General features: G+C 52.2%; 2 protein-coding genes across 2 annotated transcripts in view; one reads left to right on the top strand and one right to left on the bottom strand.

The window, feature by feature from the left end:
* The window catches only part of wtip (WT1 interacting protein), a 35,615-nt gene extending 26,709 nt beyond the window's left edge, over positions 1-8,906 (top strand). The window contains exons 4-8 of the mRNA XM_067998197.1: positions 769-831; positions 2,422-2,552; positions 3,739-3,790; positions 4,065-4,133; positions 6,276-8,906. Of these exons, the coding sequence (XP_067854298.1) occupies positions 769-831; positions 2,422-2,552; positions 3,739-3,790; positions 4,065-4,133; positions 6,276-6,428 (468 nt within the window). The 3' untranslated portion in view covers positions 6,429-8,906. The remainder of the gene's footprint in view (positions 1-768; positions 832-2,421; positions 2,553-3,738; positions 3,791-4,064; positions 4,134-6,275) is intronic.
* A 3,717-nt stretch (positions 8,907-12,623) lies between these two features.
* gpib (glucose-6-phosphate isomerase b) overlaps positions 12,624-15,502 on the bottom strand; it is a 38,610-nt gene continuing 35,731 nt past the window's right edge. The window contains 3 exon segments of the mRNA XM_067998196.1: positions 12,624-13,184; positions 14,364-14,430; positions 15,413-15,488. Of these exon segments, the coding sequence (XP_067854297.1) occupies positions 13,061-13,184; positions 14,364-14,430; positions 15,413-15,488 (267 nt within the window). The 3' untranslated portion in view covers positions 12,624-13,060.

Below are 15,502 nucleotides of genomic sequence, written 5' to 3'. Positions count from 1 at the left end.
AGTTCACCCCCCCCCGGGCCAGCCGACAAGTGACATCATCCGGAAATCTCCCATTAGGAAGGAAACCCAGAATGGCCGCCTCCTGGTATCTGTCCCATTGGCCGTTCTTCGTCACAATGATCTTTTTGATTTAGGGGACCAGTCCCATCGCCAACCCGCCCACATCTCCAGCGAGGGGGAACTGGATAAAAACCAGAAGCCCTGACTAACTTAATTTATTGCCCTCCATCCCCTTTCCCTGGGATTCCGATCAGCAGAAGCCGACTTACGTTGGCTCCCGGTCCAGTGACGCCTCATAATTAAAATTCTCACCATTGTGTTCAAATCCCCCCGTGGCCTCGCCCCTATCTCTGTCGCCCCCTCCCTATCTCTGTCACCTCCTCCAGCCCTTCGAGAACTCTTGTGGTAGGTAGATTTTAAGCAGCGTCTTAAAGGAGGACGGAGAGGTTTAGGGAGGGAATTCCAGAGCTTAGGGCCTAGGCAGCTGAAGGCACGGCCGCCAATGGTGGAGCGATTAAAATCGGGGACGCGCGAGAGGCCAGAATTAGAGGAGCGCAGAGATCTCGGAGGGTTGTAGGGGCTGGAGGAGGTTACAGAGATAGGGAGGGGCGAGGGCCATGGAGGGATTTGAAAACAAGGATGAGAATTTTAAAATTTGAGGCGAGCATCGGGCGAGGTGTGGAACGAGTTGCCGATCACCCGAGTGGAATTTATAACCCATGATTGTGTTGCGAGGAATCTATAAAAGTGAATGTTTGTGTTTTACAGTATTCGGGTTTCCAGCAGACGGCAGACAAGTGTTTTGTTTGTGGACATCTGATAATGGAGATGGTAAGGAATGTGCGAGCAGGCTCGAGGGGTCGTATGGCCTGCTCCTGCTCCTACTTCTTATGTGAGCGTTCCCAGTATTAATTCTTCGACATAAACAACTCAACCTGAGCAACTGGGTGACGCAGTGACTGTCGATCCGGCCCTGACTGTCCGCTGGCTGTAACGGCTCTACGTGATGTGACGTACGAGTGGTCTTAGCTACGGCACAAAACGCTTTTAATTTGTCAGTCACAGGATGGAGGTGTGGGAAATAGGAAAGTGCCACTCAGGAGCACTAAGAGGCACTTGTATAGTGTAGAGGGAGCTTTACGCTGTAACTAACCCGTGCTGTACCTGCCCTGGGAGTGTTTGATGGGACAGTGTAGAGGGAGCTTTACTCTGTATCTAACCCGTGCTGTACCTGCCCTGGGAGTGTTTGATGGGACAGTGTAGAGGGAGCTTTACTCTGTATCTAACCCTGTACCTGCCCTGGGAGTGTTTGATGGGACAGTGTAGAGGGAGCTTTACTCTGTATCTAACCCGTGCTGTACCTGCCCTGGGAGTGTTTGATGGGACAGTGTGGAGGGAGTTTTACTCTGTATTTATTCTGTGTAATTGTTATGTTTTAATAAAAGTTTCTGTATATTTTGATTGAAATTGTAGGAATTGGGAGTTTTAAAATGGGATGTCCGGCTACTGATGAGATTCCCTTTGTCTCAGAGGACTGTCGGTAGAGAGATTATATCATTCTATCTGGAGGCGTTGGACATTAATGGGACAGAAACACTCTCCATTTGATGATATATGATGTCATCTTGTTGCTTAAAGGATGGTCCTGCCCAGACACGAGATTCAAGATGTTTAGTCTGAAGCCGGATATAATGTGTCCGTCAGACTGCTGAGGACATCGTTTATCACCTCGCATCCACACTGATAGAAATGATCAATGGTTACTGGGCTGTTGAGAAAGAGTTTGGGGGTTTTCTTGAAAGACACTTGGCTTTTGTGTCAGAACTGGAGCCTGTGTTATGCAGGATTGGGGCTCCTAGTCATAGGTCAAACCCCAGGGAGCTGAAGTGCCTGTGTTGTGTCTTATCAAAGATGCAGATAACGGTCTCTTAATTCCAAAACTCTTTGTTACTTTAGTTTCAGAGAATGGTTTAAAGTGTTGGTGAATGATGAGTAACATACTGCTCTTCATCTGCTCGGTTTATTTATTTTTTTGCCTCTGTGTAAGTTTACACCTGGCAATGAATCTGATTTATAGTTTAGCCTGAAATATATGGCTTTTTAACCAGCTTATTCACCTATTGGAGCAATGAGATACAGAAGAGGGGCCTCCCGTCCGTCTTTCCAGTGTTTAACTCGAGCTAAGGGTCATCGTTCGTCCTGTGACTGGATGAGCCCTTAACTCCACGAGATATCATTGTACGTTTCAGATCTCATGACGTAAGGCCATCAGAGGAGCGAGGGCTCGTTTTAAAGGGAGCGGGGGTTGGGGGGTGGTGGCTGGTAGAGAGAGGCGGGTTTTGCTGTGGTCGATTCCTGGTATTTGTGAAATATAAACAAACTTATCCCCCCCCCTCTCCCCTCCCCTGTGATGCTGTACAGATTTTGCAGGCCCTCGGGAAATCCTATCACCCGGGCTGTTTCCGCTGCGTGGTGTGTAACGAGTGCCTGGATGGCGTGCCGTTTACGGTTGATGTGGAGAACAACATTTACTGCGTCAAAGATTACCACACGTAAGGATCCACACATCTCTCTCTCTCTATTTGTACCTAGTTGCCTTCTCGTTTCCTGCCCCCAGCGTTCCACAGACGATCAGCACCGTGTCCAAGGGGCAGTGCCTCACGTGTGAGCCTATGCAGTGAGTGTCGGCAGGCTATCCAACTATTCGACCACGGGGGCGAGGGGGGGGGGGGGGCAGGGGACATCACGGCCGACTCTGGTCCCGCTCTCGTCCGACATCCAGAACAGATCCGCACTTTCCAGCAGCGTCACGATCAGGAACCATGGAATCTTACAGCATAGGAGGAGGCCATTCGGCCCATCGTGCCTGTGCCGGCTCTTTGAAAGAGCTATTCAATTAGTCCCACTCCCCCTGTTCTTTCCCCACAGTCCTGCAAATTTCTCCCCTTCAAGTATTTATCCAATTCCCTTTTGAAAGTTATTATTGAATCTGCTTCCACCGCCCTTTCAGGCAGCGCATTCCAGATCAGAACAACTCGCTGCGTAAAAAATTCTCCTCATCTCCTCCCTCTGGTTCTTTAGCCAATTACTTTAAATCTGTGACCTCTGGTTACCGACCCTCCTGCCAGTTTATTTACTCTATCAGAACACCTCCTCATTTTGAACTCCTCTCCCATTGACCTTCCTCGCAGCCCATCAAAGCCAAGATTTGTGTTTCTATTTCACCGTCTCCCATCCTCAGATACCTCCCAAAGCGCCTCCTGTACAATGACGTACAGTGACTGCTGTTCTGTAGCTCAAACAGCACATTGTCCCCAGCAAGATCCCACACACAGGAATGACCAGCTAATCACAGTTTATTTAGTGCTTTTGGAGGATTGTTGGCCAGGACACCGGGGAGAACTCTCTTCAAATCGTGTTCTGGGATCTTTAACGTCTCATCTGAAAGGCGGCACCTTCGACAGTGCAGCACTCCCTCAGTGCGGCACTGGGAGTGTCAGCCCAGAGTAATTCGACCCCCTCTTTCCCCCCCCCCCCCCCCCCCCCCCACCATTCCAGCTTAAAACAAAACTAGGGAGGTAAACTGCCCAAGTCCATGTGGTTTATAGCAATATTGAAACCCCTCAATTAGGTTCCAGCCTGTAACTCACTCCCGGGTATCTGTCACGGTGTAATGTGGTTCTGTGTGTGTATGTTTTATGTGGGTCTAATTTGTGTCAAATCTTTTTCCTGGTCCAGGGTTTTTGCGCCAAAATGTGCGTCTTGTGGACATCCCATTCTCCCAGCACAGGTACCGTCTCCATCCTCGCTCTCTCTCTCGCTCTCTCTCTGTGACTCTCACCCTCCCAACACAGGTGTTCTCTCTCTCTCTCTCTCTCTCTCTCTCCTCCTTTCCCCCTCTCCTTTTACGATCTATATTTCAGGGTCATTGTGTGTTAGTGTTTTGCAGGGAAGAGTAATAAATGGAGGGAGGGAGGAGGGAGGGAGGAGAGGGATAGGGCAGGGAGAGAGGCCGCCACACACTTGGGAGGATTGTCCTGAATGAGTTTAATTTTTATTTGTAGGGTTCGGAGGAGACGATTCGAGTGGTGTCGATGGATAAGGATTACCATGTGGAATGTTATCACTGTGAGGTGAGTGTCCTGCTCTTGGGCTTATGAGAGGTTTTATTTTCTGTCCAATATCTCACTCCCTCTGCGCTGAAACCAGTCGGGCTCGAACCAGAAGAAGTGAATTCACACCCTCCTGGAGTGAGGTTGCTCGTCACGGGGTGGGGGAGGGTCAGGCGCTCAGTTCTTTTCCCCCCAAAACCCCTTGGTTTCCGCCCCCCCCCCCCAAAGACCCTCTGACCTCCACCCACAAAGATTGTTCAGTCTATCCTCTTCCCTCCCCCCACCTTGCCGAAACGCCCTGTGCACTCACCGCCCCCATGGTGACTTCTTGGGGCCGCATCACCGAACCCGGGTATTAATCCTTTGCCCTGTTGCTCCGCTCTGTGCCACACCATTGCCCGAGTGCTGGGCCACCTCCGCACCTGGCCAATAGAGGAAGCTGTTGAGTGACCTATAAAATGAAGAGTAAGGAGGGGCCCTGGGGCCTAGGCACGCCCACCCTGCCCGTCAGACGGTGCGACCTCAGGCCCTTCACCGCCCCCCCTCCGCTCTCTCCCCAAACTCGGGATTTCGAACACTCCTATTGAATTACCTCTTAACCTTCTCTGCTCCAAGGAGAACAACCCCGGCTTCTCCCGTCTCCCCACATCACTGAAGTCCCTCGTCCCTGGAACCATTCCAGTAAATGGTAAACAATTTCAGGAAATTATTTCCGACTCTCTAAGCCAATCGAGCAAGACCGTGGTCCCGGACTGAGCAGGTCGATGCGTGTGGAGGGTAAACACCAGGGATTGGCTGGGCCGATGGCCCATTGGAAACGCTCGGGGGGGGGCGTGTCTCCGAGGCGACGGTGATGTCAGTGCTCGGGGGGGCGTGTCTCCGAGGCGACGGTGATGTCAGTGCTCGGGGGGCGTGTCTCCGAGGCGACGGTGATGTCAGTGCTCGAGGGGGGCGTGTCTCCGAGGCGACAGTGATGTCAGTGCTCGGGGGGCGTGTCTCCGAGGTGACAGTGATGTCAGTGCTCGGGGGGCGTGTCTTCGAGGCGACAGTGATGTCAGTGCTCGGGGGGGCGTGTCTCCGAGGCGACAGTGATGTCAGTGCTCGGGGGGCGTGTCTCCGAGGCGACAGTGATGTCAGTGCTCGGGGGGCGTGTCTTCGAGGCGACGGTGATGTCAGTGCTCGGGGGGGCGTGTCTCCGAGGTGACAGTGATGTCAGTGCTCGGGGGGCGTGTCTCCGAGGCGACAGTGATGTCAGTGCTCGGGGGGGCGTGTCTTCGAGGCGACAGTGATGTCAGTGCTCGGGGGGGCGTGTCTTCGAGGCGACAGTGATGTCAGTGCTCGGGGGGGCGTGTCTCCGAGGCGACAGTGATGTCAGTGCTCGGGGGGCGTGTCTCCGAGGTGACAGTGATGTCAGTGCTCGGGGGGGCGTGTCTCCGAGGCGACAGTGATGTCAGTGCTCGGGGGGGCGTGTCTCCGAGGCGACAGTGATGTCAGTGCTCGGGGGGCGTGTCTCCGAGGTGACAGTGATGTCAGTGCTCGGGGGGGCGTGTCTCCGAGGCGACGGTGATGTCAGTGCTCGGGGGGGCGTGTCTCCGAGGTGACAGTGATGTCAGTGCTCGGGGGCGTGTCTCCGAGGCGACAGTGATGTCAGTGCTCGGGGGGGGCGTGTCTTCGAGGCGACAGTGATGTCAGTGCTCGGGGGGGCGTGTCTCCGAGGTGACAGTGATGTCAGTGCTCGGGGGGCGTGTCTCCGAGGCGACAGTGATGTCAGTGCTCGGGGGGCGTGTCTCCGAGGCGACGGTGATGTCAGTGCTCGGGGGGCGTGTCTCCGAGGCGACAGTGATGTCAGTGCTTGGGGGGCGTGTCTCCGAGGCGACGGTGATGTAAATATTCAACATTGCTTTTGTATTATTATTATTATTATTTTTAATGTTCTGCCTCCTTCCCGTTTGTGGGGGAGTCGAGTCCGTGAGGATCTGGAACCTCACTAACTCGCTTCTGATTAGCTACTCCAGGAAGCTCTTCATACGTAGAACGGCCAATCGGTAGAGGAACAAAGCCGTTGCTTGGGGAGACGGGGGCGGCGGGGGGGGGGGATCTGAAGTTGGGCTGTTTTATTCGCCTTGGCCCCCCCGGAGTTAACTTGTCCGTTCTTGTCCTCAGGATTGTGGCCTCCAGTTAAACGATGAGGAGAGTCATCGCTGTTACCCGCTGGAGGGGCATCTTCTGTGTCACGGTTGTCACATCCGGCGGATCAATATCCCCCTGTCACCGCATCCGCCCCCCGGTTACCAGCTGCACGTCACGGAACTGTGACGGGTGGATCCTTGCGTTGGAAGACCAGACCAGACCAGACCAGACCAGAGAGCGAGGTGCAAATGGCCCGAGAAGAGGCGATGGAATCTCCAAGAACTTTCAGGGCATCCGCTGAGATGCCAGCTATGCTCGTTTCCACCCCCCTCCCACCACCCGCTCCTGGCTGTAGTAATCTGAATCTAGAAGCTTCCTGCCGTTTTTTTTTCGAAGGGGTTTGGTGGGGGAGGGGTGCAGGAGAGGAGCAGCTTCCAAGACCGAGGGGGAAGGAGAACAGATCCTCGGGAACAGGAACTTGGTGACTGAATCTCAGCAGGTGAGGCCCTGCCTATTGGTGGTCCTGGGCGACTGACTGGCGTCTTCCTGTGGCACACTGGCTCAACCAATAGCAGCCTCCACGTGATGCCCACCCAACAGCAAAAAATGTCCGAACTTCCAAGATGGCAGCTAGACCGAGCACAGCCAACACTAATCCCTGTTTTTTGTTTTCCTATTTGTGTCGGCCTTCACTAAATCATCAGCCACCAGATATCCGAGCGACCGAAGCTTGGTTGCTGCTCTCGAGAAAAGGGGGCTTCTCGGAGATACTTTTCAACGCGTGGTGGGATGTTGTGGCCCTCCTAGAGTTGGTAGGCCGAGGCTCGCGTAACCGATAGCAACTGTTGAAACTTGAACACGGCCACTGCTTGATGGGTAATTCAGCACTTATTAACACGTCATCCACTTGTTATAATTAACCTCTTCTTCTGTACAAGTTACGACACACAGGCATATAGACTATGCAAGGAAACGCAATCATTTTATATCAAACTTTTCCTCGGTTGCATTGTACAGCGGGCCCCACTTTGTAATGTTTTTAATCGTTTTTTTTTTAAATGTACTATTTTTTTTCTAATTGGATGAAGCAGTACATGTTTTTTTGTACTGATTATTCGACAGGCCCCCCTCCCCCCTGACTCTCCTTACCCCCCCCCCCCCCCTTACGTGAAGATAATGAAAGGACGACTTTGCTGATGGTTGACCGATGCTCTGGTCAATGGGCGTCGGGTGGACCTCGAGCACACGGGTTCTCTCATTGCCTTGCGATGGACCCCCCCCCCTCGAAGGGGACGCCTCTGACAGGTTCCCTTTCGTAACTAGGGCCGTCCTTTCCCAATTGTTAAATGGTTTCCAGTCACCAATGGTTGAGCTTGAAGACTCTGGGCCTGGTCAACAGCGTTGGTTACACTTTTGACCGGACATCTTGAAAGCTGGCGGATTTCTCCCACCTTATTTATTTTCCCAAATGTTCCCCCCCCCCCCCCCCAACAAATCTGAAACAAAGGCCTCTCCTCTGGCCCTGAACAGCTCCCTTAGCTAGGGAAAGGTAGAGCTTCAGGTCCAAGGTGATTGGCTTTTTTTTCACTCTCCGCGGTTGCCCAAACACAAACCTTTGCCACCCGTCACGTCCTACACTTTGCCAACAAACATGGTGCTGCTTCCTTCCTGCTCCCCCGAGGAGCAGCCTGGTTCCATTGTTGGCCAAAAGTGTCCTGTTGTCCGCGATGCCCTGGCCCGGCTCGGTTTGACGGGGAAGTATCTGCGACACCGCAGCTCTGAGGCCTCGATGGGCTCAAGGGGGGGTGCGGGGGGAGGGAGAGACGGGGGAGGGGTCGGAGGAGCTAGTGTCGGCTTCGGCACTCACTGTTTGGGGTTCTACATGAAGATTGGCCACCTGGGTAGGCTACTGGAGAGTGCCCAGCACCCACGGGACCAGCAAGAGCTGGCACCTTTGGGAGAAGGATAGGGTTGACAAATTGACGAGAGAAAAAATAGAGGAAGAGAAAGTTTCCCGTAAAACCCTTGGGTTGTATCCTGTCTCTCTCTCTCTCTCTCTCTTTTTTTCTCTCTCTCTCTCCCCCTCCTCTCTTTCTTTCTTTCTTTCTTTCTTTCTTTCTTTCTTTCTCTCTCTCTCTTTCTTTCTTTCTCTCTCTCTTTCTTTCTTTCTCTCTTTCTCTCTCTCTCTCTTTCTTTCTCTCTCTTTCTTTCTTTCTTTCTCTTTCTTTCTTTCTTTCTCTCTTTCTTTCTCTCTTTCTTTCTCTCTTTCTCTCTCTCTTTCTCTCTCTCTCTTTCTTTCTCTCTCTCTCTCTTTCTTTCTTTCTTTCTCTCTCTCTCTCTTTCTTTCTCTCTCTCTCTCTCTTTCTTTCTTTCCCTCCCTCCCTCCCTCCCTCTCTCTTTCTCTCTCCCTCCTCTCTCTCTCTCTCCCCCTCTCTCTCTCTCCCTCCTCTTTCTCTCTCCAGATCCTCTCGGTGGGGTTGAAAAGTTCCGTCTTTGATTTTGTTGAGGCAAAAGAGGGAGACGTGTAGATTTATTTATCTAAAAGAAAATAAAGCCACATAATATCAACCTAAATTATTAAACGTGTAAATGTCAAAGGTGTCATTTAACCTTAGATATAATCTGCCTTTTTTTTTCAAAATAAAAAAAAGTTTTTGTAGTTAACTTTGACCTTTTTGCTTTCTGTGATTGGAAGAGAGGACGTGATGTGGGCCTGAGGGCTCGGGGGAAGTACTGACAAAATAATTTGAGTGAAACAATGCTCAGCATCTTAGATTTAGGAGCTGGCCATTCGGCCCCTCGCGTGTGCTCCGCTGAGGGAGTGCTGCACTGTCGGAGGGGCCGTCTTTCGGATGAGACGTTAAACCGAGTCCCCGTCTGCCCCCTCAGGTGGAAATAAAAGGTCTCACGGCCACTATTTTGAAGAGCGGGGGGCAGTGGGGGGGTTCTCCCCGGTGTCCCGGGGCCAATATTTATCCCTCAACCAATATCACCAAAAACAGATTATCTGGTCATTATCACATTGCTGTTTGTGGGATCTTGCTGTGCACAAATGGGCTGCCGTGTTTCCTACAACAGTGACTACACTTCAAAAGTACTTCATTGGCTGTAAAGTGCTTTGGGACGTCCTGAGGTGGTGACGGGCGCTGTAGAAATGCAAGTTCTGTCTTTCTTTCCCACCAAGTTTTAAAGAAACATCTAACGTGCTCTCCGATGGCTGAGTCAGTGAAAGGACTGCCCAGCGAGAGCCTGAGCCGTACGGATCAGAGACTATCTCTCTGATTCTGTCCCTGATCCTTGTTGTTTAGCTGATCTTCCCCCAACTCAGGATCTCTGGGTTAGAGAGGGAGCGAGGAGGGGGGGTTAAACCAGCCAGGGTACCTGCTCCCCATCTCCATCCCTCGGCTGGAACGAACTCTAATGCAGATGTCACGTGAGGACACGGTTTAAGTCGACTGTGATTCACCCCACGGTTGAATGTCCCCCCCCCCCCCCCCCCGGGCTGCTATTTATCACCTATCCTCGACCACCCGGGTGAGTCTGTGTCCCGGTGACAGCACCCAAATAAACAACTGGCACCTTTTGGGAAAGGGTAAAACTACAAACAAACTTAACAAATGTTTTAATCACAGAGCAGCACCAGAACCTGAGCTGCTCGGGTTGCTTTAAATTCCTGTAATGGGAGCCCAGGGCTCCTCGCTCTGACCCACTCGCACCCTCCCTGTCGCAAGTTCAAAGTTGGCCTTTTTTTTTTGCTCGTCTCCCCTCCCCTCGAGCTCGAGTTTCACAGCTCTCTCTCTGTCCCTCTGGGGCGAATAATTCGAGCAGCTTTGGGTTAAGGAGGAGGAGGAGTAAAAAAAACAAAAGGGCTTGTTGGGTTTCCCTGTGATTACAGCCATTTAATGAGTTCAGGTCCAACTCCGTAAACTGTCCAGTCGTCGGACTGTCACTAAAGGCGACTCGCAGCAGGGTTGCTGGGTGGTCCTTGCCTTCTGCCTCCCCCTCGGAATGAGGAATTACACAGGCTCTGGCCTCTAATCATATCCCAGGCCCTTGTTCAGGCCCACTGACCCCAATATTCTTTTTATTTAAAAGCTTCTGTTTGATTAGATGGATTTCCGGGTGACAAATACAGACTGATGGGGAGGCACTGGAATCAGGAAAGGAGCAGGCCTGGGAGATGTCCCAGTTCAGTGCCGCAAAAAAGCAGAGTGGATATTTTCCCTTCTAGTGACTCAAAATTTACTGCGTAGAAGGCGGCCATTTGGTCCATCGTTCCCGTGCCTGTACTAGCTCTTCGATTGGCGTTATCCTCTCTCATTTTATTTTTCTTCCCTTTCCCCATATCCTTTTATATTCCTTTCCCTGTCAGCCCTGGGTCTGGGTAGCACTCCCACCTCTGAGTCAGGAGGTCACTGGTTCAAGCCCACTTGAGCACAATCCAGGCCGACGCTCCCAGTGCAGTGCCGAGGGAGTGCCGCACTGCTGGAGGTGCCGTCTTTCAGAGGAGGTCTTAAAATGAGGCACCGTCTGGCCTCTCGGGTGGACGTAGAACGCGGTTGACTCTTAGCTGCCCTCGGGAGTGGCCTGGCAAGGCGCTCTGCTGCATCAAACTGCTAGCAGCAGTTCAAGAAGGCAGCACCATCTCAGGGCAGCAAGGGATGGGTAATAATGCCCGTGACTCCCACATCCCCAGAACGAATTTTTAAAAGCACAGATTCCTCATTACATGTTGACTCTTGTATTTGATCCCTCTCGCTATGAAACCCAGTATTCCATTAGCTTTTTATAACCTCATGAGGTCATTCTTGGTTAACCAAAGATTTAACAGATCAGGAACGATCCAGTGGGACACCCTGACGCTTGGAACGAAGCCAGGCAGAGCAGGATTATGGGCGGCTGATGCGCTGGATCGCAGCTGTGTAAACGGGGACTATTTGCTCTGCTCTCATACGCCTCCTGCTGTATGGGGACAGGGTCTGATCTCATTGCAAATCGTATTGAAACCTCCAGTCCTGTGGAATGAGGTTAAAAGAGAGCCCGGAGAGGGGAGGGGGCTGATCGAGGTGCAGAAACGACGTCTGCTGAACTCACCCCTGCACTGAACTCATAGTGACCCTGAGGTCAAGCCTCTCATCATGCTCCACTTTTATTAAAAAGTTCCTAATCTGCATCTTTGATCTTTTCATCTCAGCCTTCAAAGAATCTCAAACTCAGGCAGAATGGAATTAAGGTGTCAGGGTAAATTTTTAAACATTGCAAACGTCAATCATCGACCCACAGTGGATATCTCAGAATCCCCATCTTTCCCCCCCCCCCCCTCCCTCCCCTCCCTCCCCACAGATCGAACACAAACAGACTCTATTTAAAGACTGTTCACTCTCCCCAGCACAGCCTTTCTGCCATTTTCTCAACCCTCCTCTGGTCTGCTGCCTCTCATTCCTCATAAATCTCCACATCTCCCTATCTCCGCCCTCCATCCTTTCTGGGCTGAACTCGTGACTCACTCTTCTTCCCCCCCCCCCCACCCACCCTCATCATCTTCAAAAAATGTTCAAAGGATTGGGTAGGGTAGATTCGGAGAAACTATTTCCTCTGGTGGGGAATCAAGACCGAGAGGACATAAACTTCGAGCCAGGCTGTTGGGAGTGGAATCGGCCAGCAAGGGTTCCTGCTCTCGATCATGACATAAAAACATAGCAAATAGGAGCAAGAGTAGGCCATTCGGCCCTTCTCAGTCAGTCAAAACGATCATGGCTGATCGTCTAACTCAGTCGCCTGTTCCTGCTTTTAGACCCAGTGTCGCCCCCCCCTGCCAGCACAGGAGAGAATGTCAGGTGTGGGCATAACTGGACTTCATTATGAGGCCACCCCAGGTACAATAGCTCTGCCAACATACAGGAGGCACATTTGGGATCATAGTGCGAGGGGGTGGGGGGCACCTGTAGAAATTTGCCACCTCACGGAATGAATATCTGGATGAAGGGAGAAAACAAGACCGTGTTTAAAGAGCATCAGCTCTCACCCCCAGGAACCACCGTCCTCCTATCTGCACCCAAATTTGGACTCCATCACCTCACCCACTGTTCACACGCTTGAGTCTAGTCAGCAAGCTGCAGCAGGCAATTTGACTGCATAAGGCATCACAGGTGAGGCCGACTGTGCTATTTGTGTGTCAGCTCAGGAGTATCTCTCACCTCTGAGTCAGGAGGTCACTGGTTCAAGTCCCACTCCAGAGACTCGAGCTCATAATCCAGCCCGACACTCCAGTGAGTACTGAGGGAGCGCAGCGTCGTCGAAAGGGCAGCACCGAGGGGGGAGCCGGGCCGTCAGGAAGGAGGAGGAGGGTGAAGACAAGAGAAAGAACGAACTGCACAGAGATTTGTGATGAAATTTTATTTTAAACTTGCTCCAGTTTCTAGATTTTCTGTGTGTGCAGGGTGCAGTATCCTGGTACTAAACCATAGACTGATCACAAGCTACAGTACAGACAGACAGACAAAGACATACACACACAGGGGGAGACACACACACAGGGACAGACAGCCACACACACACACACTCGATGGGTGTAACTTCACTGCGACAGACGTACAATCTTACATTTAAACAGGCGAGTCACTGGTGCCATTTACAACATCAAAAGGGACCTGACCAGGACGAGGTGAAGTGACCTCAGCCGTTACGGGGAAGATAAAAACTCGCGTGCTCGCGTGGGACAACGCTCTCGTCACGCAGCTACGAAGCAATTCCTACAAGAGGGGTGTGTTGAGGTCGGATCCAGTGCGTCTCTCCGTCCCGTCGCCTCCGGCCAGCGCTCAGGCGCTGTGCTGCTTGATGAAGCTGATCAGCCCGTTGGTGGAACTGTCGTGCGAGGTCACGGGGTCAGAGGTGGCCAGTTCAGGCTCGATCGCCTTGGCTAGCTGTTTGCCCAGCTCCACCCTGCAATCAACCGGATAACGGAACAGACACAATTACATCAGGAAAAACTCACACCCACCCTCCTCTCAAACCCTGTGGTTTTTTTTTTTAAAACCCCTTCTCGTTTCTTACCAGTGCTTAAAAGGCTAAAATTACAAGGACAGGTTGGGTAAACTTCAGTTACGTGGAGAGACTGGAGAAGCTGGGGTTGTTCTCCTTCGAGCAGAGAAGGTTAAGGGGAGATTTGATAGAGGTGTTCAAAATTACGAGGGGTTTTGATGGAGAAACTGTTTCCACTGGCAGGAGGGTCGGTAACCAGAGGACACAGATTTAAGTTAATTGGCAAAAGAACCAGAGGGGGAGATGAAGAGAATTTTTTTTTTTTACGCAGCGAGTTGTTCTGATCTGGAATGTGCTGCCTGAAAGGGCGGTGGAAGCAGATTCAATAATAACTTTCAAAAGGGAATTGGATAAATACTTGAAAAGGAAAAATTGCAGGGATATGGGGAAAGAGCACGGGGAGTGGAACTAATTGGATAGCTCTTTCAAAGAGCCGGCACAGGCACGATGGGCTGAATGGCCTCTTTCTGTACGATTCAATGGTTCTAACTGGGCTTGTATTCCCTTGAGTTTAGAAGGTTGGTGGGTGATCTAATCGAGGTGTTTAAAATGTTAAAATGATTCAATAAGGTAGATCGATCGATCGATCAATCGATAGATATGGAGTAGATTTCCTCTGGTGGGAAATCAAGAACAAGGAGGCATAAGTTTAAAATTAGAGCCAGGCCATTCAGGGGTGATGTCAGGAAGCACTTCTTCACACAAAGGGGAGTGGAAATCTGGAACTCTCTCCCCCCCAAAAAGGCTGTTGATACTGGGGGTCAATGGGAGTTTTCTAGACTGAGATCGATGGATTTTTGTTGGGTGAGGGTATCGAGGGATATGGAGCAAAGGCGGGTGAATGGAATCAATCTCATGATCTAATTGAACGGCAGAGCTGGTACGAGGGGCTGAATGGCCTCCTCTTGTCCCCATGTTCAATTGAAAGAAACGACAGAGGAATGAGGGATATTGTGAGCTGGTGGGGTTGACCTAATTGGGTTTGTTGGGTCTGACGGCCTTTCCCCATTCACAGTCAGTCCTAAGTTGAGTTTCTAACTCCCCGCCCCCTCCCCCAACGTAACAGAACCCGGTTCTCACCCCCATTGGTCGTAGCTGTTAACGTCCCACATGACTCCTTGCACAAAGATCTTGTGTTCGTACATAGCTGCCGAGATAAAAGAGCAAGGACGTTAGAGCAAAGACCACCCGATAGGGGACACCCCCATCCCCGATAGGGACCACCGCTCCCCACCACCCCCCACCGATAGGGATCTCCCCCAACACATAGCACTCCTCCCCCGCCCCACCAGATAGGGACCACTTCTCCCCCACAGGGACCCTCCCCCCCCTCACACTGATAGGGACCATCCCCACCCCAGACAGGGACCACTCCTCCCCCCCCCACCCCTGACAGGGACCCCCATCCCGATAGGGACATCGCCCCCCCCCCCCCACAACACAAAGCACTCCTCCTCTCCCCCACCCCGACAGGGATCACTCCTTCCCCCCCACCCAACAGGAACCACTTCTCCTGCCCCGCTCCCCCCCCTCACCAGATAGGGACCACTTCTCCATCGCCCCCCCCACCCCCAACAGGGACCCCACTGCATCTGATAGGGACTATCCCCACCCCCAACAGGGACCACTCCTCCCCACCCCCCCCAACCCCCGACAGGGACCGTTCCTTCCCCCCCACCCCCGACAGGGACCCCCCCCCCCCCCCATACTCAGGGGCTGGGGGGAAAGGGGCTACAAATGGCCTGAACACCCATTGGTTTGGAATCAGCACTTTATACCCATCCGATCCCCCCACCCCGGCCGACATTCTACACTGAGGCCCAAAATCTGATTGTAGGAAGACGTTTAACAAACCTCGTGCCCACCCAGACCCCATTAACCCCACCCATGTCTGAGATTTTTTGCCCCATTCATGGGATGTGGGCGTCGCTGGCGAGGCCGGCATTTATTGCCCATCCCTAATTGCCCTTGAGAAGGTGGTGGTGAGCCACCTTCTTGAACCGCTGCAGTCCGTGTGGTGAAGGTTCTCCCACAGTGCTGTTAGGAAGGGAGTTCCAGGATTTTGACCCAGCGACGATGAAGGAACGGCATCTGTACCCCCTTCTCCCCCAATGGGAGGTGGCACTCACCGATCAGGACTCCCAGGGTGTATGGTGTCAGCTTCTTGAAGACAATGGAGTTGGTCGGTCGGTTTCCCTCAAAGACCTACAAGAACAAGA

This window comes from Heptranchias perlo, chromosome 16 (assembly GCF_035084215.1).
Source record: "Heptranchias perlo isolate sHepPer1 chromosome 16, sHepPer1.hap1, whole genome shotgun sequence".
Taxonomy (NCBI): domain Eukaryota; kingdom Metazoa; phylum Chordata; class Chondrichthyes; order Hexanchiformes; family Hexanchidae; genus Heptranchias; species Heptranchias perlo.
This window is presented reverse-complemented; position numbering and strand designations above follow the sequence as displayed.